The 25,219-nt window shown below is 47.6% G+C and overlaps 1 protein-coding gene across 1 annotated transcript in view; it reads right to left on the bottom strand.

The window, feature by feature from the left end:
• The window catches only part of lrrk2 (leucine-rich repeat kinase 2), a 189,195-nt gene that overhangs the window by 143,882 nt on the left and 20,094 nt on the right, over positions 1-25,219 (bottom strand). The window contains exons 10-11 of the mRNA XM_055653579.1: positions 285-364; positions 59-165 (exon numbers count right to left, since the gene is read on the bottom strand). Coding sequence (XP_055509554.1) covers positions 59-165; positions 285-364 — 187 coding nt within the window. The remainder of the gene's footprint in view (positions 1-58; positions 166-284; positions 365-25,219) is intronic.

The following is a 25,219-nucleotide window of genomic DNA, read 5'->3' as shown; positions in this document are numbered from 1 at the left end:
AGTAAATACTTAGTTTGGAATATTTATTTTCTCCCTTCCCCCCCCAATTTTAACTTACTGCTTTGATCTGCCAAAGTTGCCAGAGTACTTGCAGCTGCCCGAAATACTTCCTTCGATCCGGAGTGTAACAACATGGCTGCCATCACTTGTCTATGAACGGGATAACTATAATACAATTTTGAAATTACGCAAGTTATTATATCAACATAAATAAACTTTTTAAAACATTTCCATCACAACAAATGTAATGCAGACAGAGCTAAGCATATTTTAAAACAAAATACCGTGCTTCTTCATCTCCAATTTTTGCATGAAGATTATTCTGATGTACCAGGAGATTGTTCAGAGCCCAACAAGCTGCTTCCTGAAAGTAAATGCATTATAAAATTTGATCCTATTTGTGTCATTCAATATATTTTGCACATCTACATCTTGCAGTTTTAACCAGTTACCATTAAATCTTCCCTCCTATTGGCATAAACTGTCAGTGACATAGAAACCGGCACGGTGGCACAGCGTAGTTGCTGCCTTACAGCAAATGCAGCGCCGGAGACCTGGGTTCGATCCCAGCTGCGGGTGCTGTTTGTATGGAGTATGTACGTTCTCCCCGTGACCTGCGTGGGTTTTCTCTGAGATCTTCGGTTTCCTCCCACACTCCAAAGGTGTATAGGTTTGTAGGTTAATTGGCTTGGTAAATGTAAAAATTGGCCCTTGTGGGTGTAGGATAGTGTTAGTATGCGGGGATCGTTGGTCGGCGCGGACACGGTGTGTCGAAGGGCCTGTTTCCTCACTGTATCTCTGTATCTCTAAACAAAACTGCAGCTGCTGGTCAACACAACAAAAGGACACAAAGTGGTGGAGTAGGTCAGTGGGTCAAGCAGCATCTCTGGAGAACATGTTGGGTCTAGATCCTTCTTCAGATTGATTGTAAAGTGGGTGGGGGGGGGGGGGGGAAGAGGTCAAAGCATGACAGATAATAGGTCGACACAGGCGATGGGGGCGGGGGGTTGATGGGCAGATGGTTAGAACAAGTGATGTGGATTGTGAAGCCAGGGGAACTAAAGTAGCGGAGGGGGTGGGGGGAGTTGTGAGATGATGGAGGGGAGAAATAGGGGAGTGTCCAGGTGCGGCCACAGGAGAGGGAATAGGAGTGCTGAAGTGAGGGGTTTAGGGGAGAAAGAAGGGGAGGAGGGTTGGGAGGGCATTACCTAAATGGGAATTCAATGTTCATACCATGGATTGTAAACTACCCAAGCAGAATACGATATGCTGTTCTTAGAGTTTGCGTGTGGCATCAGTCTGGCAATGGAAGTGGTCCAGGACAGAAAGATCAGTGGGGCAATGTGAAGAGGAGTTAAAATGATTAGCATCCAGGAGATCCAGTATGCCTTTCGTCTAATGGCCGGTTTTCACGGTGTGACCTGACGCAAGATGTCACCAGAGTGAAGTGGTCGTGGTCCAGCACGAGTTCCGCACGATATAACGGGGGGTAGATAAAGAGTTCCCACGGTACTCGGCAATTCTGTCATTTGTGCGAGTGACTTGTCCGTCTCCCGATCTTTCCCGTTAATCGTGAATGAACATCGTGGACTGTAGTGTAGTTAATCACGTGGCACAAATGATGTCACTTTTTTTCACACACTATATAAATATCCTCCGTTCGTAGAATTGGCTCATTTGCAGACATGCCTATACAAAGTTAGTTCGAGTACAGGCTGTCTGCCACTACTTTTACATTGCAGCTGCAGGGAACAGACAGACTTATAAGATAAATTTAAGGTAACTGCAAAAACAGCACTTTTACATCTGTAGCATTGTATGTTTTTAAATCATGGATAACATTAAATTGTTCTCCTGTACATAAACTAATATATTGTTATAGATCCTCACATGAGCACCCGGGATACTCCGCAGCCTTCGTCTCCAGCAGGTTGCGCTTTCTCTCCCTATTTCTATAATCCTCTCTGGATTTGTCATAGAGAATCTCATTGCATTGGCACCACTCCACCAGTTCCCCCTCTTGGTCCCTGTTGAAGTTATATGGCCTTACCTTCTGCCATCTTCCCTTTATGTTATCGTCTGCTGAGGCTATTGGGGAGGCAACAGCTACTGGGGAGGCAATCTCAAATCCACCTTGATCACCCTCTCCCTGCTCCAAGGAGCCCACAGGCAGTGGTATCTCTGGCATCTCTTGCCTCTCCACCTGTCTCTCTTGCTGAGTCTCCTCCTCATTTACCTGCATGGCTAAAAACTTTCTGACTTTCTTTGAGGCATCTCTGCAAGTCATTATTGTGAAAAAGATTTTCAAACAATGACAATTAGGTGGGACGTCCTCGATGGACACATGGTCCATTGGCGATATTGAGACCACCTTTTTTACTCACCTTATGTCCCCTATGTCAAGCTTCCGGGTTTACCGTTCGCAGGAGTTCCCACGGTACCCGCAAGAGTCATTACGGATATCGCACGGAAATCGCACTGGCATCTGCGTTCATACAATGTTGCAACGCTCACCAAAAAGTGCTCGTCACTCTTGGAGAAATTCAAAAATGTTTGAATTTTCTCCCGACCTTACAAAGTTACACGACTACCTGCCGTTAGCGCCACGGAGGTCCTCGGTGGTCCACAAATGCCGTACTGTTATCGCAGGAGGTTCCCACGATGTTAAACTCTTGTTAAGTCTTGCGTCAGGTCGCACCGTGAGAAAGCCCTTTTAGTTCTTAAGTTCCACGAGCAGAATTAAGCCATTCAGCCCATCGAGTCTTCTCACCATTCAATCATGGTTGATAAATCTTTCCCTCTCAACCCCATTCTCCTGTCTTCTCCCCATAAACCTTGACACCCTTACTAATCAATAATCTGTCAATCTCCACCTTAGTCTGAGTGAAATTCTGCTCTTGGCCTCCAAAGCAGAATTCTACAGATTCATCACCATCTGACTGAAGAAATTCCTCCTCATCTCCTTTCTAAAGGTACGCCCTTTTATTCTGAGGTTATGCTCTCTGATCCTAGACTCTCCCACTCGTGGAAACATCACATCCATTTTATCCAGGCCTTTCACTAAGCTTCAATGACGTCCACCCCTCATCTTTTTTAAACTCCAGTGAGTACAGGTCCAGTACCATCAAATGCTCATCATACATTAACCCAGGGGTCGGCAACCTACGGCCCTCATACTGAATGCAGCCAATAACCCGAAATCATCCGGCCCACAGGCGTGTTTCTTTCCCCGTAATCACCCGGCCCAAAGACTTCCGTCATCTTCGGTACATCCCAGGCCCGAGGCCATGGCGCCCAGGCGCAGTGACGCAAGGACGCAAGGAGGCCTGCGCTGCCGGCCGCAATGGCGGAGCCGCCAAGTTCCGACGAGCGCCGAACGCAGCCGAGCGCCGAGCTCTGGCTGTACCGCATCCTGCACAAAGCCGCCGGCACAGCCGCGCACCTTCTGTGTCTGGGCTTCACTGTCGGGATCGGGGTTGTCAATTGGCCGGGGACGAGCGAGTATGAGTATTTGAGCCACCGCCTTCAGGACAGAGCCAAGGCAATGGTCCGTAGGTGCGCCATGTTCGTGAGCGTCCGTAACTAGGGGCCAGTGCTCCAGGTGGCATCCTCGAAGGGGTGGATCTATGTGAACACGTGATTTGGTGCCACCATCCGTGGCGAGATGGAGGCGGGATCCATGTGTACACGTGATAGATGTGGCCCGCCATCCGCTCACAGACATGCGTCTTGGCCCCTATGCAGAACAAGGTTGCCGACCCCTGCATTAACCCAACCATCCCTGGGATAATTCTCATAAACCTCCTCTGGACCCTCTCCAACACATCCTTCCTCAGATATGAGCCCCAAAACTGCTCACAATACTCTAAATGCGGTCTAACCAATGCCTTATAAAGCCTCAGCATTTGAAAGTACAGAAAGGTACATACAGGAATGGGGAGTTAAAATGATTATCAACCCAGAGATCCAGCAAGCCCAATTTCAGATGTTTTAATCATTTTGAAATAATCCATGAAGGTTTGTTCTTGTTTGCATTGAAAAATGCAAAACACTGGAGGTACTCAACGGGTCAGGCAGCATCCGAGGAGAGAAATGGACAGACGATTTTTCGGACCAAGTCACTATTACAAAAAGGGGTTCCCACCCAAAACATCATCTGCCCATTCCCTCCACAAATACTGCCTGACCCGCTGAATCCCTCAAGGCTTTGTTTTTTTGCTGCAATGGATTCCTGTATATTGTGTCTCCATTCTCATTTGTATCTTAAACTTTATGCTTTGACGGAGGCTGTGTCTATCGCATTTACTAATCATCTGCTGCCTTAACCATCACTCTCACCTGCTTTCAGCATTCCTCCTCTGTACATACTTCTTGACATTGGTTTCCCTATCCTTCTCCCATTTCTTCAGCCATGATGCTCAGCTCATTAGTTCCTTCCTCTCACACTGATCCAGGTTAGCTTACCAAGACTCGGGTTTATCAGTAGATGCCTCTTACAATATTAAGGATGAGGCAACATGAAATTTAACAATGCCAAATTTGCAAACTCATTTAGTGTCCCTTTATTGAACACACTTGAACACACCATTTATTCAATCTCTGGGTCATAACTGACATGAGGGTAGCTTGTTATGGGAATGATCTCATAAAGCTAAACGGGCATGGTTGGGTACAAGTTGGAGTTGACAGCATACCCACCAGATCGGAGATTGGGGGTGTTATTATATATACAGATACATTGAGCTTGCTGGTACCTATGAGATGAAGGATACTTTCTTCATTGTTATTTAATAGTTTTCAAGAGAATGTTCGTGGCTCATTAGCAGCCAATAGAATGGATATTCCCATTTGTCCATCTTCTTGCGACAGCAGGAGGTTTACATAGTGCACTTTCAGAAGTTATAAAATGTTGGTTGATTATGCCTGGATGATTGCAGATAGAATTCTGTACAGTGTTGCATGAGTTATTGTTTAACTCAAAGCCAATTGTGACTATGGTCCAATTAAGGGCAATGGCCATGTATGCAAGTTAGCATCATGTTGTTAATAACCCATGTATTTCTACCATTTATGGTTTTATCTGTTAAGTGTTTCACACACAGATTGGGTTACTGCATGAAACCACATCGCTTTGGCCGTTTGAAAAATAAAATAGAAAGTTTGATCTTTATTTTATGAGAAGTTGAAGTGAGGGATTATGTGCCCTCCACTCCCAACCCTGATTCTCATAAAGATCATCCTGTAAGTTTAGGGTCGTTAATCTTTCTATAGTTTAAGTCCTGCAAATGGTCTGTGGTTTCATACAGTTCCTCTGAAGATTGATGCGCATGCGGGCTGGCGGGTTCTTCACGTAATCCCTCACTTCAACTTCTCATAAAATAAAGATCAAACTGCAAACGGTAAGTTTTCGTTTAATCTTTCTCTTTCTTTTTGCACTCAACATTTATTGACAAGACAAAATACACATACAAACAAAATATACAAATCACCTAGCATCTATCGGTATCGCATCGAATCATCAGCGTTCTATCGTAAAAGCATCCTATTCACAGGCACCAGAGCAAACTCATCCAATCGTGTCCTGAATCAATCTTGGCTGTTGTAGTAATACCGGTGTCCAAATAATATTGAAAGCATCAGTCCTCAACTAGAGTTTAGCTGTTATACTTTCCATCAAATATGCACTTTTCAGTCTTTCCCTCCACTGTTGAACATTTGATGGCTTTTCATTTCTCCATGACACTGTATTCATCTTCTTTGCAATCAGCAGCAACACCCCAAGCAAATATTTCTGATTTTTAGTATCTGTCATTACTGGAGTGTCTCCTAGTATGAAACATGCTGGCTTCAGAGGTAGATCCATCCCCAAAATTAACTTAATCTCCACCTGAATGTCTCTCCAATATTGGTACAATTTGGGGCAATCCCAAAAAATATGGGTATGATCACCAATCTTCCCGCATTGTCTCCAGCATAAATCTGAGGTGTTGCTGTATCTTGCTAACATAAGAGGAGTCTTAAATATGCTCATTCTAGTTTTCCATTCAAACTCCCTCCAGGTGGGGCTGTTTGTTAACTTGTGGACCCAAAAGACATGTCTTTTCCCACGTTTCGGCAGTAATAATAATATTCATTTCCAATTCCCATTTCTGTTTCATTTCTATAGTGTTTCGTTTTACATAATCTTGAAGTCCTTTAGATAAATGGGATATCAAATTCTTTTTTAACGCTCCCTCTATAGTCAACAGGAAAATGTTTTCTAAATTAGAAGGTAATCTACATATCTGCTCCCAATCTACGCGTGTCTGCAAGTAATGCCGTATTTGGAGAAATCTAAAAAATTTCGTCCCTGACAGTCCAAATTCTTTCTGAAGGTGCTCTTATGATTTCAAAACACCCCCACAAAAAAAACTGATCCACAATAGTGAGCCCTTTTGTCCACACAATTTCTGAAACCCTCGTCAATTTTGCTGGGTAAAAAATTAGGAATAGCAGCTATCTTCAGTGCACTAGATATAGAATTGAAGAGATTTAGTTGCTTTCTTATAACCAGCCAAGTTTTCATTGTGAATTTAATCCATTCATTATCTATTTTTAATTTCTTCCAGTTTGCTTGACTTAGAAATGAGAGCCCAGCCAGGGCAATATTGGGACATGAATTTTGCTCTATTCTCACCCATCCCGTTTCCTTATCATTTGTTATCCATGCTATCAGGGTTCTCAACTGCGCTGCCCAGTAATAGTATTTAATGTTGGGCATATTTAGGCCCCCTTTTTGTTTTGGTAATAACAGTGCCTTAAGTCTAACTCTGGGTTTCTTATTTTGCCACAAAAATCTTAATAGCTCTTTGACCTAATCATTTATTTGCGACGCCAATAGACCTGACAGCATCATTGCTTCCGATTTTAAATAATTTATTGTATATCCCGGTATAAGTCCATCTATCTTATATTACTAAAAGTCTGATCTTGACCGCTTTTGGCCCACTGTGCTGCGATTTCCGAGAGAATGGCACCACCTACGGCCGTCATTATTGGCCACCTTGATCAGAACCCACGTCTGCCTTCCTGGACCAGAATATTTTTCTCATCAATGAAAAATCAGAGAGAAATTAATGTTAAAAAAAAATTCACCATTCTCTTTCCTGCCCCTGCTGGAGGGAGGGGGGAGGGACTATAAAACCAGGAAGTGGTGTGCCTCAATCAGTCTCTGCAAGCTGGAGGGCCCTCTGAGCTCTGAATGACACTGAACAAATGTCTACACAACTGCGAGTAAGTACCCTTAATGTGGTTTGAAAATGAAAATATGATTAGTTTGAAGTAAAAAAGCACTGCCTGCAAATGGTTGTTTGGGGGGTTTTGGGTTGAAGTAAAAAAGGCTCTCTCTCTCACTCTCTCTCTCTCTCTCTCTCTCTCTCTCCTCTCTCCCCCTCTCTCTCAACCCCTATCCCTCTCTCTCTCTCCCTCCTATCCGTCTCTCTCTCTCTCTCCTTCCTCCCTCTCTCTCCCATCCCTCCTCTCCTCTCCCCCCTCTCCCCTCTCTCCCCACCTCTCCCCCCTCTCCCCCCCCCTCTCCTCTCCCCCCCTCTCCCCCTTTTCCTCTCCCCCTCCTCTCCTCCCCCACCTCCCCCCCCTAAACCCCCCCTCTCCTCCCCCCCCCCTCTACCACCTTTCCTCCACCCCCTCCTCCCCCCCTCCCCCCCCTCCTCCCTCTCCCATCCCTCCCCCCCCCTCCCCTCCACACCCCCTACCACCACCTCCTCCTCCCCCCCCCTCCTCCCCCCCTGCTCCCTCTCTCTCCCCCCTCCCCTCACCTCACCCCCTTTTTCTCCCCCCCTCCCCTCCCCCACCCCCCCCCCCCCCTCGCCCCCCCCTCCCCCCCCCCCTCCCCCCTTTCTCCCCCCCTCCCTGCTCCCCCCCCCCCTCCCTCCCCTCCCCCCCCCACACCACCCCTCACCCCACTCTCCCCCCCTCCCTGCTCCCCACCTCTCCCCTCCCATCATCTCACACCCCTCTCAACCTCTCTCTCCCTCTCTCCTCCCTTCCCCCTCTCTCCCCTCCATCCTCCTCCCCTCTTCCCTCCCTCTCCCTATCTCCCCTTTTTTTCTACCCTCCCCCCTCCCTCCCCTCCCCTATCCTCCCTCCCTCCACCCTCCCTCCCCCTACCCTCCACCCTCCCTCCCCTCCCTGCCTATCCTCTCCTCTCTCCCCCTCCCCTCACCTCACCCCTCCTCCCTCCTCTCTCTCCCCCTCTCCCCCCCTCCTCCCCTCCACACCCCCTACCCTATTCCCCTCCACCACCCTCCCTGCTCCCCACCTCACCCCCCCCTCTCAGCACCACATCTCTCTCCCCCTCCACTCTCACCCCCTCTCTCTCCTCCCCTCCTTCCCCATCTTTCCCCTCACCCACCCCCCCTCATCTCCTCCTCTCCACCCCCGTCTCCATCTTGTCCTTCTCTCTGTGTCTCTGCCCCTTCCCTCTCTGCCCTAACTCTCTACCTCCGCGCTAGGCGTATGGCGTCAAGATGCTGCATACCATGTCAAGACGCTGTGTACGACGTCAAGACGCTGCGTACGCCCATCGAGATGCTGCGTACGGCCTCAATGCGCCTGCGGGCCGACAGACCGTTGGAGCGCGAGATTTTCGGACAGTGCAAGATTTTTGGAGCCCCGCACAACTCCATACGCCTCCGCCGATAAAAGTGGGACCCGCCCCGCGAGGCCGGTCCCCCCCTCCTTGTCCCCCCCCCTCCACCCTGTTCCCCCCCGCCCCTCTCTGTACCCCCTCCCTGTCTTCCCCCTCCCCATCCTTTCTCCTCCCCCCTCTCCCCCTCCCCTCCCTCTCTCCTCCATCCGCCTCCCTCCCTCCCCTCTCCATCCTTCTCCCCCCTCCCCCTCCCTCCCTCCCTCCTCTCCCCTCCCTCCCTCTCTCCCCCCCCTCCCTCCCTCCCCCTCCCTCTCCCCCTCTCGCCCTCTCTCCCCCCCCCCCCCCCCCCCTTATCTCTCTGCCCTCACTCTCTAACCCCCCTCTCCCTCTCTAGGCGCGCCTGCGAGTTGAGTGCTTTTAGACTCGGAGAAAGCTCGTTCTTATAACACTTATTAAACTCTCCCGGAATCCCATCCGTCCCCGGGGACTTGGGAGTTCTTTAATTTTTTTTATTCTTTTATTTCCTGCTCTTCTATTTGTGTTGTCATATTTATCGCTTCTTCTTGGGAAAGGGAGGGCACTTTTAATCCAGAAAAGAAAGTTCTAATCTTTTCCTCTTTATCTATGATTTCAGGAGAGTCGTATAGTTATTCATAAAAGGATGGAAACGCTTCTGCGATTTCTCGTGGTTGTGAAACTAAATTTCTAGAAATCGGATGTGAAACTTTGGAAACCACTCGATTAGCTTGCTCCTTACGCAGCTGAAATGCCAGAAGGCGACTTAGCCCCGTTTCCCTTCTCATAGTATTTTTGGTTTAAATATCGGAGGGCTCCTTCTGCTTTGTATGTTAGAAGCTCTTCTAACTCGTGTGTTTTAGTTCATTTAAAAGATTCTTATTTTTATTATTATTTTTGTATTCTGCTTCTAATACCTTTATTTTACTATACAGGTCAGATTGCTTCTTCAACCTGTTCTTTCTTACTCTACTCGATATTTCGATCATTTTACCCCTCATTACTGCTTTCGCACCATCCCAAAGAGTGGATGGTGTTACTTCACAATTATCATTGTTGTCAAAGTACTCTTCAATACAGTTCCTAATTTCCTGGGTCACTACAGTATCGGTCAGTAAATAAATGTTTGCTCTCCAGTATTTGAAGCACTTTTCTGTTCCTAACTCCAGGGTGAGAATTATGGGTGCATGGTCACCGATTGTTATTGAGTTTATTTTGCAATCTACCACTTTATGTATATATTCTTTGGGGACACAAAACATATAGATACGCGAGTAACTCCCATGCACGTTTGAAAATAAACTATAATCCCTCTCCCTTGGGTTTTTATGTCTCCATGGGTCTACTAATCCTAACACCCCTAGCATGTTATTTAGTGTTTTGGGTTTTTTTGTTTGGTTGTACTCATCAGGTAATCTATCCAGCCTCCCATCGAGAACAGCATTAAAATCTCCATAAAATATTATCATACCTTTGGCATTTTCTGCAATTATATTTGCAATGTCTCTAAAGAAAGAGTAATCATCTTCCGTTGGTGCATAAATATTTATTATCGATACTACCTTCCCACTTATTGTACCAGTTACCATTACGTATCTCCCCAGTGTATCTTGGAGCACTTTCTCTACTGATAAAACTACATTTCTATTGTAAAGGATGGCCACCCCTCTCCTTGTCCCAGAGGAGGCGCTAAATACCTCACCCACCCACTCTCTTCTAAGCTTTTTATGTTCAATTTCCACCAAATGAGTTTCCTGTACCAATGCAACTCCGCATCCTAAGTTTTTGAGTTGGCTCAGCATTTTTCTCCTCTTTATGAGATGATTTAAACCGTGAACATTATAACTTACTATCTTTAAGTTAGTCATTATCCATCGTTGTGTATTCTACTAGTTACTTTCTGTACCATTTTTGTTTCTTGCACTGGTTGGCCTGTGAATATCCACTATGCTCACAATACGATTTACTAGGGTGCAATGCTGTGATATTAGTCCTAACATTAAAGAACATTTGCAAAACGAACAAATCAATAGACAATAAAACTTTACACATAAGACGAGAAATATATAGGAAAAAAAAAAGGTACTTCCTACCTAACCAACCCATCTGGACACCCTGAACTAACTGGTGTACCAGTTCCTCGTAAAAAGGCGAAGAGATGTGACTCGGTCTCTCCTGGGTAGCCCACTTATGTGTGGTTGAACTAAAGTAAGGTTGCTCTAAATCCTACTTTGGGACTTCTAAGTTACAGATATAAACAAAATAAATGGCAGGTATAGCCCCCCAGCCTGAGAGAGCCCCCTCAATCCCACTCTTAGATAGTGCATTTAAATCAAGTAAAAAAAATAGAATACAAAACCAGCCATTATACGTACTATTAAACGTGGCATAACTAGCCTTCTTCGAAACAACACTGCAGAGTATATATACATATTATTTACATATTATTTATATCTCCATATACTATTGTATTTACATATACATATTATTTGTCCGCTTTGTTGTCTCAATGGTCTCTTGCAGTCATTTTACCATAGGACCCACGTTTCTGTAATTGTTTCAAAACTATCTATAGTCCTTCTCTTATGATGCCCAAGATGGTGCGAAGATCATCCTCTGACAAAGTTGCCAATCCTCTCTGCCCACTGGCTTTATTAGTGTCCCCTGACCAATGGTCCTGCAGCAACTCTCTATTCAACTAATCTCTGGACTCCGTTCTGATGTGGATCCCCATCTTCTCCAGTGTGGGTGCTGCCTCGATCAGTGACTTGAAGGCTTTAACTCCGGAATCTAGGAAGATCTTGAGCTGTGCCGGAAATGGAGACTTGGTTCTGATATTTTTCTCCCGCGGTTGCTTAATCACCTGTCCTTTTTTTTCCTTTCCCTCTGTAACTCCATATATCCGCAAATTCTTAGGACTTGCTCGATTTTCCAGGTCCAAGCATTTCTCCGCTAGCTTAGCCCCACTCTGTAGCAGGTACTTAATAGCCCTCTCGTATCTCATTTCCCTATCTTCTGTTAAACTTGCTCTGTCCTCCATTTCCTTCAATTTCCCCTCCAGCTTTTCGAGCCGTTAAATCCTTCATTTTATCCTCCATTCTCGCTAGTCTCTGTTTGGTGTCTTCTGAAGCTTCTTTATGTTCTTTTCTCAACTCAGAGAGAATTAGCGGCCCTTCCTTGTCGGACTCACCGTCGTCTGTTGGTTTCTGTCCTTCATTTTCCCTTTTCCTCCCGCGTTCATACACCTTATGTCGACCCATCATGTTCGGGCAGCCGCCAACACACCTTAATCCGCGTATGCCACGATATTTATTTTATTTATGGCTGGTTTGAAGAGGGCTCCCAGAGAGCAAGTCGACTACACAGCCCTCACTGTCATGGCATCACCGGAAGTCCTCGTTTAATCTTTCTATTAATGTTCAGAGTTTTGTTTGAGTTGAGCTCAATAGCCTGATGGCTGTGGGGAAGTAGCTGTTTCTGAACCTGGACGTTGCAGTCTTCAGGCTCCTGTACCTTCAACCTGAAGGTCGCGGGGAGATGAGTGTGTGGCCAGGATGATGTGGATCCTTGATGATGCTGCCAGCCTTTTTGAGGCAGCGACTGCGATAGATCCCCTTGAAGGAAGGGAAGTCAGAGCCGATGATGAACTGGGCAGTGTTTACTACTTTTAGTAGTCTTTTCCGTTCCAGGGTGCTCAAGTTGCCGAACCAAGCCACGATGCAACCGGTCAGCATGCTCTCTACTGTGCACCTGTAGAAGTTAGAGAGAGTCCTCCTTGACAAACCGACTCTCCGTAATCTTCTCAGGAAGTAGAGGCGCTGATGTGCTTTCTTTATAATAGCATCAGTGTTCTCGGACCAGGAGAGATCTTCAGAAATGTGCACGCCCAGGAATTTGAAGCTCTTGACCCTTTCAACCATCAACGATTTGATATAAAGGGGACTGTGGGTCCCCATCCTCCCCCTTCCAAAGTCCACAATCAGTTCCTTGGTTTTGCTGGTGTTGAGGGCCAGGTTATTGTGCTGCCACCATTTGGTCAGTTGGTTGATCTCACTTCTATACTCTAACTCGTCCCCAGCAGTGATATGTCCCACAACAGTGGTGTCATCAGCAAACAAGCACATCCAAGGCCCCACTTCTCTTCCCACAAGCTGATCTCACAAACCAACTTCCGGGAAGAAGGACTAGGTGCAACATTACAAAAATGTGCAATTGCTGAAACTTGAGAAAGGCATCTAACCTGGGTCGATAATGTGTGACAGTATGCAAGAGAAAGACAACTACATTCTATCCACCCTGTAAAGAGTATCAAAATTCCTGTGCATTAATCTTTAAGACAGGGGCTTTCATGCTGAGCAATAACATAGGAGTAGATAAGTCAATAAATGCTTGCATCTCTCAAGGCATTAAACTTGTGCTAAAATTATCTCTTCTTAAGTTGTAAATAAGGATCGTCACTGTTCCTAAGTTATCTATTCCTGTTATAAGCAAGGTTTTGGTTTTCATTTTTTTATTTATAAGTGATTGCCATATGAATAGATTTAGGAAACTGGAACTTCAGTACTGGAAGCTTGTGACTATTTAAAAACAAACTCCAATGTTTCCATGTGGGTAAAGAGAGTAATTTTAATAAGAACCATGAAAGTACGAGTGTGGGGAAGGAAAATGTGATTTGAACTTTTGATAACATTTAAAATACATTTTGACGGGTACATGCATAGGAAAGTTTTAGAGGGATATGGGCCAGGTGCAGGCAACAGGGACTAGTTTAGTTGGGGGCATCTTGGTCGGCATGAAGGAGTTGGGTCAACGGGCCGATTTGGAAGTCAAAATTGATAAGCAGATTTTCATCATCAATTGACTCTCGATATCATAAGAAAATTAAAAAGAATAGATACTATTATTGTGTAAAGTGCTGGCAGCAATTTTCAAATCAATTTGACCATTCTTTCAAGAAATTCATTTGAATCCGATATAACCATTTCAATAATATAAATAAAAATGAAACAGATATTACCATTTTAGCTGAATTAACATCCACATGAAATTTCTCGTCTTAATTTTACTTTGGAGTCACGTGAGTGACTACGTGAAGAACCCGCCTCAGCACGCATGCGCGGCATTACGTTTCAGCAGGCAACAGCGGCAGGCGGGAGTTAGGCTGGGAAAAACCAGCATCTGCAGTTCCTTCCCAGCCCTCCCGCTACAACCCTGAAAGGAAGCCAGGTAAGTCTTCCCTTCAGGTCAACAGCGACTCGCGTCTGTTTGTTGCTCCAGGAGGAGCAAAGCAGCAGAAGAAGCGGCCCCCGTTGGACTCCGGGGAAGGAGTGTTCCGTTTCCACGGAAGGGGGAGAGACGCCACCAGGACCGCACACGCTACGGTCCACGGACAGAGAGCTGCGCCGGTACCAGTCCAGACGCAAGCAGCCCCCGTTGACTCCGGGTAAGGAGTATTTTCCGTTAGGACACGCTGCTGCGGTCCATGGACAGGGAGCTGCACCAATGTCAGTCCGGATGCAAGCGACCCCCGTTGGACTCCGGGGAAGGAGTGTTCCGTTCGCGGAAGGGGGGAAAGATGCCACCAGGACCGCACACGCTGCGGTCCACAGACAGGGAGCTGTGCCGGGTTCCAGTCCAAAAAACACGGGAGTCAGGCGCTCCCGCTAAAGAATGGACCATCAGGTAAGTCTACTCTGAGGTCGGTTTAACTGGCAAAGGAGAGTTCTTTGCTTGTTCCAACAGCCAAGAAGAAAGAACAGAACAAGACTCTCCAAGAAACCTGTCCCCAGCTCGGTTCCAGCAGACAGGCGTCTCATCACAGGGGGACAGAGGGCGGTAGGACCGCCAACCCGGCGCACCGCCATCCCGGACACCGAGCCGAGCCCAGTTCCACTAGCGCCTGAGCAGCGGACTGGATGTCAACAATCCGGCCGGTGGTTCCGATTCGTTGGACGGGGACGTCTCACCGCCCGTTTAGGGCAGAGACAGCCGCCTGAGCCACATGGAACGGCTCGTGGAGCATAAGCTCCAGCGAGACTTGCTTATGGGGAGCAGTTTCGCGGAGGGAGTTCAGGCACTCCCTCCACAGTGCCTCATGCACTGGCCATTGCTTCTTCCTCATATAAGGACAGCTTTGGCGACCAGAGCTGGGCTGGTCAAAAAGAGGGGCACTGGCTGAACAACATCGGGAGTACGCATGAGGTACAGGAACAGGAAGAGCTGCTGGGTGTGGCCGCTATGTGGTTTCACCACGAGCGAAATGGCTTCAGTTTCAACTGATGGCCAGCCTACTACCTGTCTTTTCCAAAAAACCTCTCCAAGACAGGTAGCCATGAGGCGTTGGATTTATCACCCTAAATTGCATTTACTCAAAGTGCCCGCCATTATTGGGGGATACATTGAGCAGTGCATTTAACCTAAATGTTTTTTAAAAATGCATTTGATACCTGACGTCGGCTATCATGTCCACCTGCTCATTCCAGAAGGGCAGGGTAGTATGGCAAAACACCTGACCCAAATGTTCAACGGTATACCCCATAACTTCTCTAGTGAAGTCACAAACCTGCCCTCAATCTAAAAAATTAACAGGATCATGAGAATGCCGACTCACAAGCACAGAACCTGCTACCTGGCATTTAACAAACCAGTCCTAAAAAACTGGACGAAGTGTTCAAACTATTCGGCACAAGAGGGCAGAGTCTGGAATGAGCACCACACAGAATACCAGACAGCAGTACCTCTCCGCGTCCACCAGCGGCGTCTACCCCAAGGTACTGGTGAAAGCTCGGGGCCTGCATGCCAAACCCGTAGGTTTTAGGCCACGGCCCAGAGCAGGCCCCAGGGAAAATGTGCCACCCCCAACAAACATCATCCCTACAAGAATAAGGAACCAGAAACCAAAGAAAACAGCAATAAAGACAGATAAGTATGGTTCCTACCACCACATAAAGGTGAAGGGTTGTACTAACAAGGGGTGGGTGAATCACACCTGGTTAGGAAGCTATCACTTTGGTAGTTATATACAATATCTTGCCACCAATTTAGCAAGCACCCCAAGGGGTCTACCCTCCCGCGATGGTGAATGTCGCACCATCATTGATAAACCACTTGAGTATTCACCAGGTATACCCATTCATGGGATTTGTAACTACTACCATGGGACCAAGGATACTTTATGGTAGACATCAACCTTGAAGATGCATACTATTCAGTACCTTCGCATATAAGTTTCGGATACCGCAATTACCTGGATGGAGTAACCATGATGAGCATTGCGGCATTTAAGTCTAAGCTATCCTGTATCAACCAGCCCTGACACTTAAGAAACATCCGTCATGGCATGTCTATATATTAACGACACACTATCCTGTGATACAGCGTTAGCTGCATTAGATACTGACTTATTTAGCGGGCATTGCCATATATCCAGATATTACGTGACCATCCACAACTTTGTCATCTGGTATTCATTAAGACTATCAGTTATGGTAACATTAACCACCAATCAACTACGTGGCAAAGTATTGGGATAGTAGCAGCATTACCAGCTACTGAACATTGTACCTTTCCTATGAGCTGAGATACTAGTGTTCAAAACTATATCCATACCTGTGATATGGGGGTATATGGATTAATCTGGAGTGTTATCATGGTATTATCGGCAGGAAGGATTATGGTTGTACTCTTCCACCTGTTTTGAGTAACATCTTATGTATCCTGATGTGTTACTGAGCTTGTAATACTTAGTGCCTATGCAAATTGACTAAAACGTGTTATATATTAACTTACTTAATTTAATTCTAGTGAAGCATTTGCTCAGTAACCCACCAAATTTGCATGTTCATTTATAAGTTAACAACATCACAGTGGTGGCATATACCAAACCACTTGGGCAGGGAACATCGATATTAGGTGACAATTTATTAACAATTGGTAACCGTATGTCGTCAAACATATTTGACCATCAGTAACCTCACCTATCAGGTGAACTAAATACTGTAAACATACATTTAAACCAAAAATATTTGCTGAAATTACTAAGCAATATGGACACCAGATATCGATTCCTTATATCCAATCAAATCACCACGTATTAACTTACGTCACATGAAACCAATTTCAAGGCAGCGGCTATGGAGACATTCCCACGTATTGAAGGGTGGGGGAAATCTAATCTCTAAATTCTCCTTTCCTTCTACCTCTTCAATAGGTACTACGGCTTCATCAGTTGGGTACTACGCAAATTACAGTGGACCAAGTCCACAGGCATGCTTCCCAGTGATCCTCAATATGGTCATTAAAAGAATTGCAAAATTGGGAAGACCACTGCTGTGTTTGGATCAGCAGCGCTATCAACCTGATGACAGCATTCTGTCGCATATCCTAAGGAACACACCTGAGGAGCATCAAGAAATGGGACACCGTTTTTCCAAAACAAGAATTACACATTCAACTACAACAAAACTGTACTGGAGCTCCTGGCAGGTCTTCACCACAATGAAGGAAATGTTCTGTCAGCCTACTCAACTTGGGTACCGCTCACTGGTGATCAGATACAGGAGAGGTATATTCAGTTCATTCCCCAGAAATAGGTACACCCAAATTGGGATGTCAGTGAAACCCTGACGTACCTTAGGGGATGATCACCAGCCAGGTCACTCACCCTGGAACAGCCTACCCTGAAGATGGACATGCTGGTGGCCTTACATCAACACAAAGAGCCAGTTCGCCCATCTACTGCAATGGGACAACATGGTTATGACACCAGATAGTGTCACATTCCCATTCAAGGGTTGGCCAAACAGAACAGACCAGGAACATCAGGTCCAGTCATGAAATCCGGGCATACCCACCTGAACCACGTTTTATGTGTCATGACCCACTCAGAGATCTACATCGACACAATAAGGAATACCGAGGGAGAGGAAAAAGCCTTATGGGTCAGCCACAATAAACCTCTTGGTCGGGTGACGAGCTAAACTATCTCTAGTGGCTCAAGCAGGTACTGGGAGTTGCTGGAGAAAATACTGACGTGTATAAGTCTTATTCCACCAGGACGGCTCCCACGTCAGTGACTACGAGAATGGAAGATCCTATGGACCTCATCCTGGCTACAGCAGGTTGGTCCAGGGAGTTTACGTTCCAAACGTTTTTTAACAAACCACTGACAGAACCTGTATCGTTTGCAGAAAAATTATCTGCAAAAAATATATAATTTAAGCCCGGGGGAGCAATTGATCTTGTTGTTGTTAATAACACCATTATTGTTTTACAAACAGATTCATGGTTGATTATGATAACATACTTCCTCCCTCGAATGACTTCGGCAGCGAGTGAAGTATGAACTGTTACACGGTTTGAAATCACAGAGCTTTGAAGTCTTCACGTAGTCACTCACGTGACTCCGAAGTAAAATAGTAAGATTAAACGAGAATTTACCAGTTCGAAGTTTGATCTGTATTTTATGAGGAGTTACGATGAGGGATTACGTGCCCTCCGCTCCCACCCTCATTATATAGATCAACTAGGAAACTGATGTCTCCTTGTCTTCACTATGTTTACTTCAAATAACTGTGTCTATCTGTGATTCCACACCGCTGCTTTGAAGTATGCCGCGCATGCGTGCTGAGGCGGGTTCTTCACGTAATCCCTCGTCGTAACTCCTCATAAAATACAGATCAAACTTCGAACTGGTAAGTTCTCGTTTAATCTTACTATTAAAAGACATTGCACAAAACACTGACTTTGTGGAACAGTATAGAAAAAAGCTAAAAGCTTAAGCAGCAAAAAAAAAAAATGTTTCTTCAAAAAGGGGAATAAAAACCAAGTTTCCCCCGAGGCAATACAGATTTCAATGGGGTGTATCAGAATGAAAGTATGCCCCAAATGCTACTTCTTCAACTATGATTTCGCTTCCTTATATTTAATTATTTTCCTCACTTAAGAGATTATTTTCAGTATCATTCAGTATCATTCAGTATCATTCCATGATCATTATCATTCCATGACACAAATAGCGAATCGAATATGGACAACTTATGACTAGCTGCACTGATTGCCAAAGGACAGCACAAAGCCCAGAGTCTAAAGGGGACCAGCAAATCTAAAAGGGGAGTAAATAGAGGCAGCAAGTTTAAAATAAGCAGAAATAAAGTCTCTGAGAGTGTAAGAGACTTAGCAAGATTAAATTGTTTGGAGTGTTGAGAATCAAGTAGGAACCTAAATTAATTAAAAGTAATTTAATTTAATACAGATGGATAAGATGCCTAGAGATGTGCTCACACTGTGGGTAAAGACTGTACAAAAGGAAGTAAATGCATGACTGATAGCCAAAGTAGAAGGCAGCAATAGTGTCAGAATCCCTCGTGGCCATCCTTCTATTAATGATACTGCTTTGAAGTTGGCTTATCAGGAGAAAGGTTGGGGAGTTGGCTTATCAGGAGAAAGCAGCAGCAGTCAAGTTAATAAAGGGCCTGTCCCACTTAGGCAATTTTTTAGGCGACTGTCATAGTCGTAAGCAGGTCGTCGGAAAAACGGCAAGTAGATCCCCCCTACGACAATGTCTACGACAAGCTACAACAACCTAACACCGAGTCGATGTCAATACAACAATACAATACAATAGCGTTTATTGTCATTTGAATCTCAAATTAAGTTCAAACAAAATTTGGTTTCTGCAGTCATACAACAAGAAAAGAACCAAGACACACACCAACACAATTTACACAAACATCCATCACAGTGAATCTCCTCCTCACTGTGCTGTTCTCTCCTCTGCTATCCATTCTTTCCAACCCCGCAATTCGGGCAGGAGAAGTTGCCGTTGCGGGAGCTTCGAAAAGCGGTCTCTCCACCAGGGACCCGCGAGCTCCCGATGTTACCATCCACCGGGCCTGCGGCTGGTGCCTCTGAAGCCCCGGTAGGGTCGCAGCCGCGCGCCACCACAGTTCTCCAACGCTCCGATGCCGGCCAGCTCCACAATGGTAAGCCTGCAGGCTCCGCGACTGGAGCCCCCAGGTCGTTCCGGCTGGAGGCCGCTCCACGGTGCTAGGCCCCAACGACAACGGAGACTTGACAGGAAAAAGATCGGGTCCCCCGTACAGAGAAGAGATTTAAAAGTTTCCCCCCCCCCGACCCCCACACATACACAGTTAAAAACAATTTAAAAACACTACAAACTATACACTAAACGGGACAAAAAAGAAAAAAAAAGAAAGACCGACTGCAGAGGCCGCTGCAACATCGGTCGCGCTGCATTCAGGATGTGTGTACGAGGGCGGTTACCGACAGTTACAGCAAGTTATTGACAACCGGCGACCCAATCGTCGCGACTTAGGACATCCACCTACTACCACACAGGCGACAACCTATGACAACCGAAGTCAACCTATGTCCACCCGCGACAAGCTACGACCCTGTCAGCGACAATTGAAGCCAATGCCTGTCGCTACTTGACTTCTCTTGACGCCGGTACCTGTCGCTGGTTGCATATTGTGATATTGGTAGTCGGCAAAGAAATTCACAGAAGTCAGCACCGGCGACAACCTACGTCACCTGACGACAACCTACGACAAGACAGCACCTATGTCAGGAGAAGTCAAGCTACGTTCATTGGTGTCAAACCCACTCGCCGACTGTCGCCAACATTTTTTGAACATTTTGAAAATCCAGCGGCGATCAGAAAGACGCTATGACTCTTTGGGTGACTGAGGAGACTACTCACAACCATACAGGCGACACGCCGGCGACCATGTGGCGACAGCTTAGTCGCCTGTGGTAGCCTAAAAAATTGCCTACGTGAGACGGGCCCTGAAGTAGCTGCTGCACGGAGGAGGACAAAGAGTGGCAGGAATATGGGTATAAGGGATTTAACTGAAAGACATTTATGCAGCTGGAAACAAGACTACAGATGGTATGTTACCTCCATGGTGCTATAGTCAAGGATGTTATGGTGTGACACACGTTCAGAATAAAGTAATCTTTATTGGCAGACACAAAGTCAGACACTCGCGCGCTGAGAGTGAGCACTAAATGAGTCCTTGCAGTTGCAGTCGGGCACACCCGTGACTCATAACGTCATCTTCCCACCACAGTCAGTCACATGCCCGTTCCAGTTCTACTAATGAGGGTTTGATCAATAACTGGCCTAACCACCAGATGGCGCCACATGAACCCCTATCCCCCTCAGAACCGGAGTAAAACGAACAGGCAGACGAACTAGGCGGCCGGACCTCGTATACACATCGCCCAAGGGTGGAGACACACCGTCAAAGGCAAAGGCAGGAGTGGCGGGCACGGCAAAACACCCTAGCCGATGATGCAGGGCCACCTGCATGGGCTGAACAATGACTTGGGTCAATCATCTGGATGCACAGGGATTTGATGATAGCTCCGCACCTAGGTCGACCTTGGAAAAAAACATGGCGCCAGTCAAATGAGCAGAAAAGTCCTGGATGTGCGGAACAGGATACCGGTCAGCAGTCATGGCATCATCCCCACAAGGCCTCCAGCCCCCGGACGCCTTGTGACCATGTGCAGTGTAGATGCCCAATGGCGATCGGATCAACACACAATTCCCATGGCCTCCATCTGCCGATACTCTGCCTTGGCAATATGGAGCTTATCAGGGGGAAGCTGTCGCGCTCGGGCATGGAGCGGTGGGCCAGAGGTGAGAATATGGTGCACCACCCCGTGTTTTGGGGGATTAGTAAGTCGGTGAATTGAGCCAAAATCTGTGCATGCTCATTGTCCACTGAAGACACCGGGTCGCGGTGTGACGCAACTAAAACAGCGGGGCATAAGGAGATCGCTTCAAATGTCGCCGCATGAACGGGGCACTGCCCCCTCACATCTACCAGCGGCGATTGAGCCCGGAGGCAATCGGCACGCAACAACGTCTGGGAGATATCAGCAACGGTAAAAGTCCGAGTAAAATGGCAGGAGCCGAAGATGAGAGGGACTGTGCAAACTCCATACGTCTGGATGGAGCTGCCATTAACTGTGGTAAGGGAAAGTCCCCACTTACCAGAACGAGTGTCAACTCCCGACGGGGGCAAAATGCTGACCTCTGGGCCTGTGTCGACGAGGAATCGCCGCCCTGAATGATGGTCGCACCAGACATAGAGGTGATGTTTCAGGCCAACCGTAGAAGCCACTACTGGCAACCAGTCGTGGTGTTTCCCGGAAACATGCAGGGTAAGCGGTGTCGGCGGGCCTCCGGACCTCAGCATGGTGATAGAAGCACCACATCTCCTTACCGCCATTGCTTGGGCCTGGCTTCACAGCCAAACCCCCGGTGGAGCAGGAACCACCGAGGCACCACTGACACCCGATCGATAGCAGTACCGCCCTGCTGTTTGGCCTGCCACAGCTCACTCAGCCAACTGCAGAGGATTGGCGAAATCCTCACTCACGAGGAGTAGTCTGATGTCCTCGGGCATCTGCTCCAGGAAGACGTGCTCGAAAAGGAGACAGGGCTGATGACCATCCATCAAGGTGAGCTTCTCGTTCATTAACACGGACGGCTTGCGATCACCAAGACCTCCCATGTGCACGAGCTTCGCCGTCCGATCGTGGCGGCTGAGACCAAAGGTACGTAGGAGGAGCTTCTTGAGGCCCTCATACTTGTCGGCAGCTGCCGGCTGGTGCAAGTAATGCACGAGGCGACCGCCCGTGTCCTGATGCAGCGCGCCAACCACATAATACTTTGTGTCGTCGGCCATAATGCGTCGAATATGGAACGCGGCCTCAGCCTGCTGGAACCACACCTGGGGCTGTGATGTCCAGAACATGGGCAGTTTGAGAGAAACAACATTCTGTTGAGCCGGGATGTCGGCTGCTTCGGGCTGCTGAGATAGGTTGTCGGCTGCATCCATCGTGAAAATCCAAACGAACCGTTTTGGATCATCGGGGTCACCAATATGGCGTGCAGGGTGAGCAGCGTGCAGGGTGAGAACGTTTAGAATAAAGTGATCTTTATTGGCAGATACAGAGTCCGATATCGCGCGTTGAGAGTGAGCACTAACTGAGTCCTTGCAGTTGCCGTCGGGCACACCCGCGACTCATGTCTTCTTCCCACCAAACGCAGTCACGTGCCCACTCCAGTTCTAATGAGGGTTCGATCAATAACTGGCCTAACCACCCGATGGTGCCACAATGTCTTTAGAGTGGCTGTGAAGCATTCTGGAGGAGGAGGGTGAACAGTCTTGGTGCACAGCAGCACCAACAATATGAGTTAAAAAAAGGCCTAGGTGCTAGGAGTTGATGAAGAATTTGGAAGTATATCTAAGAATAGTACTTCTAAAATTAGTAATGTCAGGATTACTACCAGTGCCACGTGGTAGTCAAAGTAGAAATAGAACGATAAATCATATAAACATATGGATGGAGGTTGGAGGATTCAAATATCTGGAACTGGTTGCTGGAGAGAGGACAGTAGAAGCTGGATGGGCTACACTTGGACAGGATCAAGACCAATGTCTTGTGGAGGATGTTATCATTAGTAGTGAGGGGGCTGCACAAAAATAACAGATGGACGGAAAATCTATACAGGAAGACAGAGAAAAGGGAAAGGATAGAAATAAAAGACAGGAAGGGGAAAAGTGAAAGTATTGGTAGAGGAATGAAGGGCAAAACACAAAAACGGCAATGATACAAATCAATGCAGAGAACAAACAATGTTTAAAAAAATACAAGCCAAATGGTTTTGTGACAATGCATGGAGCATTCATAATAAGGTAGATTAAATAATGGGGTAAATATAAATGTAACAAGCTATGATAAAATTGGGATTACCAAAACATAACTGAACATAAAAGGATAACAAATATTTGGGAAAGGTCAGTAAAAAGAAAAAGGCAGAAAAGATAGCATTGCTGGCTAAAGCAGTGATTAACATGATAGAGAGGAAGGATACTATTTCAGAAACCCTGCAATCTTAATACATAGAGCAAAGACCCACCTCGGTACATAGATCGATAGAACTATAAAAAAGGCTTTCAAATAGCACTTGCCATAGAAGGATAACATTGAAGACGGCATTACACACAAAATTAAAAAAGCATGTAAAAGGGTACAACTGTAATCACGGGTTACTTTAATCCAAATATAGAATGGACGATGCAACGTAGTAGCAAAACGGAGAGGAATTCCCAGAATGTTACAGGACATTTTTCTTGACCAATGTGTTAAGGAACCAAATGTCGAGATTCATCTTGCACTGTACCTGGACATCTATTTTACAGCTCCAACGAATGTTTATACCTTTTTTTTTTTGCTCTAAGGGTACAGGAGGTTTTCTGGAGTAATACGTTGAGGAATCATATGACAAACAGGCCATCCTAATTGGGGATCTCCCTCACACACCCATCATTTAATCTGCTGCCTTTTGTTGCCTCCACCTATTACCTCCAAGCCCCTGTCATTATTTCCCCTCTTCCCTCCCCCCATCTCTGCCAACCAATCCACCCTTTGCTGTTTTCACCTAGAGTTTGCAAGCTGCCATCCTCCACTTCATTTATTTGCATTAGGTACCTCCCTCTACTCTTTCAGTCTGAATGAAGTTTCCCAATCCAAAATATTGACTGTTTATTTCCCTCCACACATGCTACTCAAATCGGCTGAGTTTCCCCAGCAGATCCTATGTCTCAACCCCAACCCCAACAGTAGGATTTGATAGGGTTTATTGATCCTAATGTGGTATTGTGCACTGAAACCGAAAGAATTAGGAACACAAAAAAACTGGGGGACTATACCTCAATGGGCAGGTGGAAAAAGAATAAAATTAACGAGGACCAAAATGTAGGCTCCAGGGGGGGGAGAGGGGGGGGAGAGAGGGGGGGGGGGAGAGGGGAGAGGGAGAGGGGGGGGAGGAGAGGGGGGGGAGGAGAGGGGGGGGGGAAAGCAGGGGGGGGAGAGGGGGGGGGGAAGAGGAGGGGGGAAGAGAAGGGGGGGGGGAAGAGGGGGGGGGGGGGGGGGGAGGGGGGGGGGGGAGAGGGGGGGGGGGAGAGGGGGGGGGGGGAGGGGGGGGGGGAAGGGGGGGGGGGGGGGGGGGGGGGTAGGAGGGGGGGTGGGGGGGGGGGGGGGGGGGGGGGGGGGGGGGGGGGGGGGGGGAGAGGGGGGGGGGGGGGAGAGGGGGGGGGGGGGGGGGGGGGGGGGGGGGGGGGGGGGGGGGGGGGGGGGGGGGGGGGGGGGAGAGGGGGGGGGGGGGGGGGGGGGGGAGGGGGGGGGAGAGGGGGGGGGGAGGGGGGGGGGAGGGGGGGGGGAAGGGGGGGGGGAGGGGGGAGAGGAGAGGGGGGGAAGAGGGGGGGAAGAGGGGGGGGGGGAGAGGGGGGGAAGAGAGGGGGGGGGGAGGGGGAGGGGGGGGGGAGGGAAGGGGGGGAGAGGGAGGGGAAGCGGGGAGGGGAGGGGAGAAGAGGGGGGGGAAGAGGGGGGAGAGAGGGGGGAGGGGGGGGGGGAGGGGGGGGGGGGGGGGGGGGGGGGGGGGGGGGGGGGGGGGGGGGGGGAGGGGGGGGGGGGGGGGAGGGGGGGGGGGGGGGGGAGGGGGAGGGGGGGGGAGGG

This window comes from Leucoraja erinacea, chromosome 22 (genome assembly GCF_028641065.1).
Source record: "Leucoraja erinacea ecotype New England chromosome 22, Leri_hhj_1, whole genome shotgun sequence".
Taxonomy (NCBI): Eukaryota; Metazoa; Chordata; class Chondrichthyes; order Rajiformes; family Rajidae; genus Leucoraja; species Leucoraja erinaceus.
The sequence above is the reverse complement of the archived record's forward strand: the minus strand, read 5'-3'. Positions and strand labels throughout refer to the sequence as shown.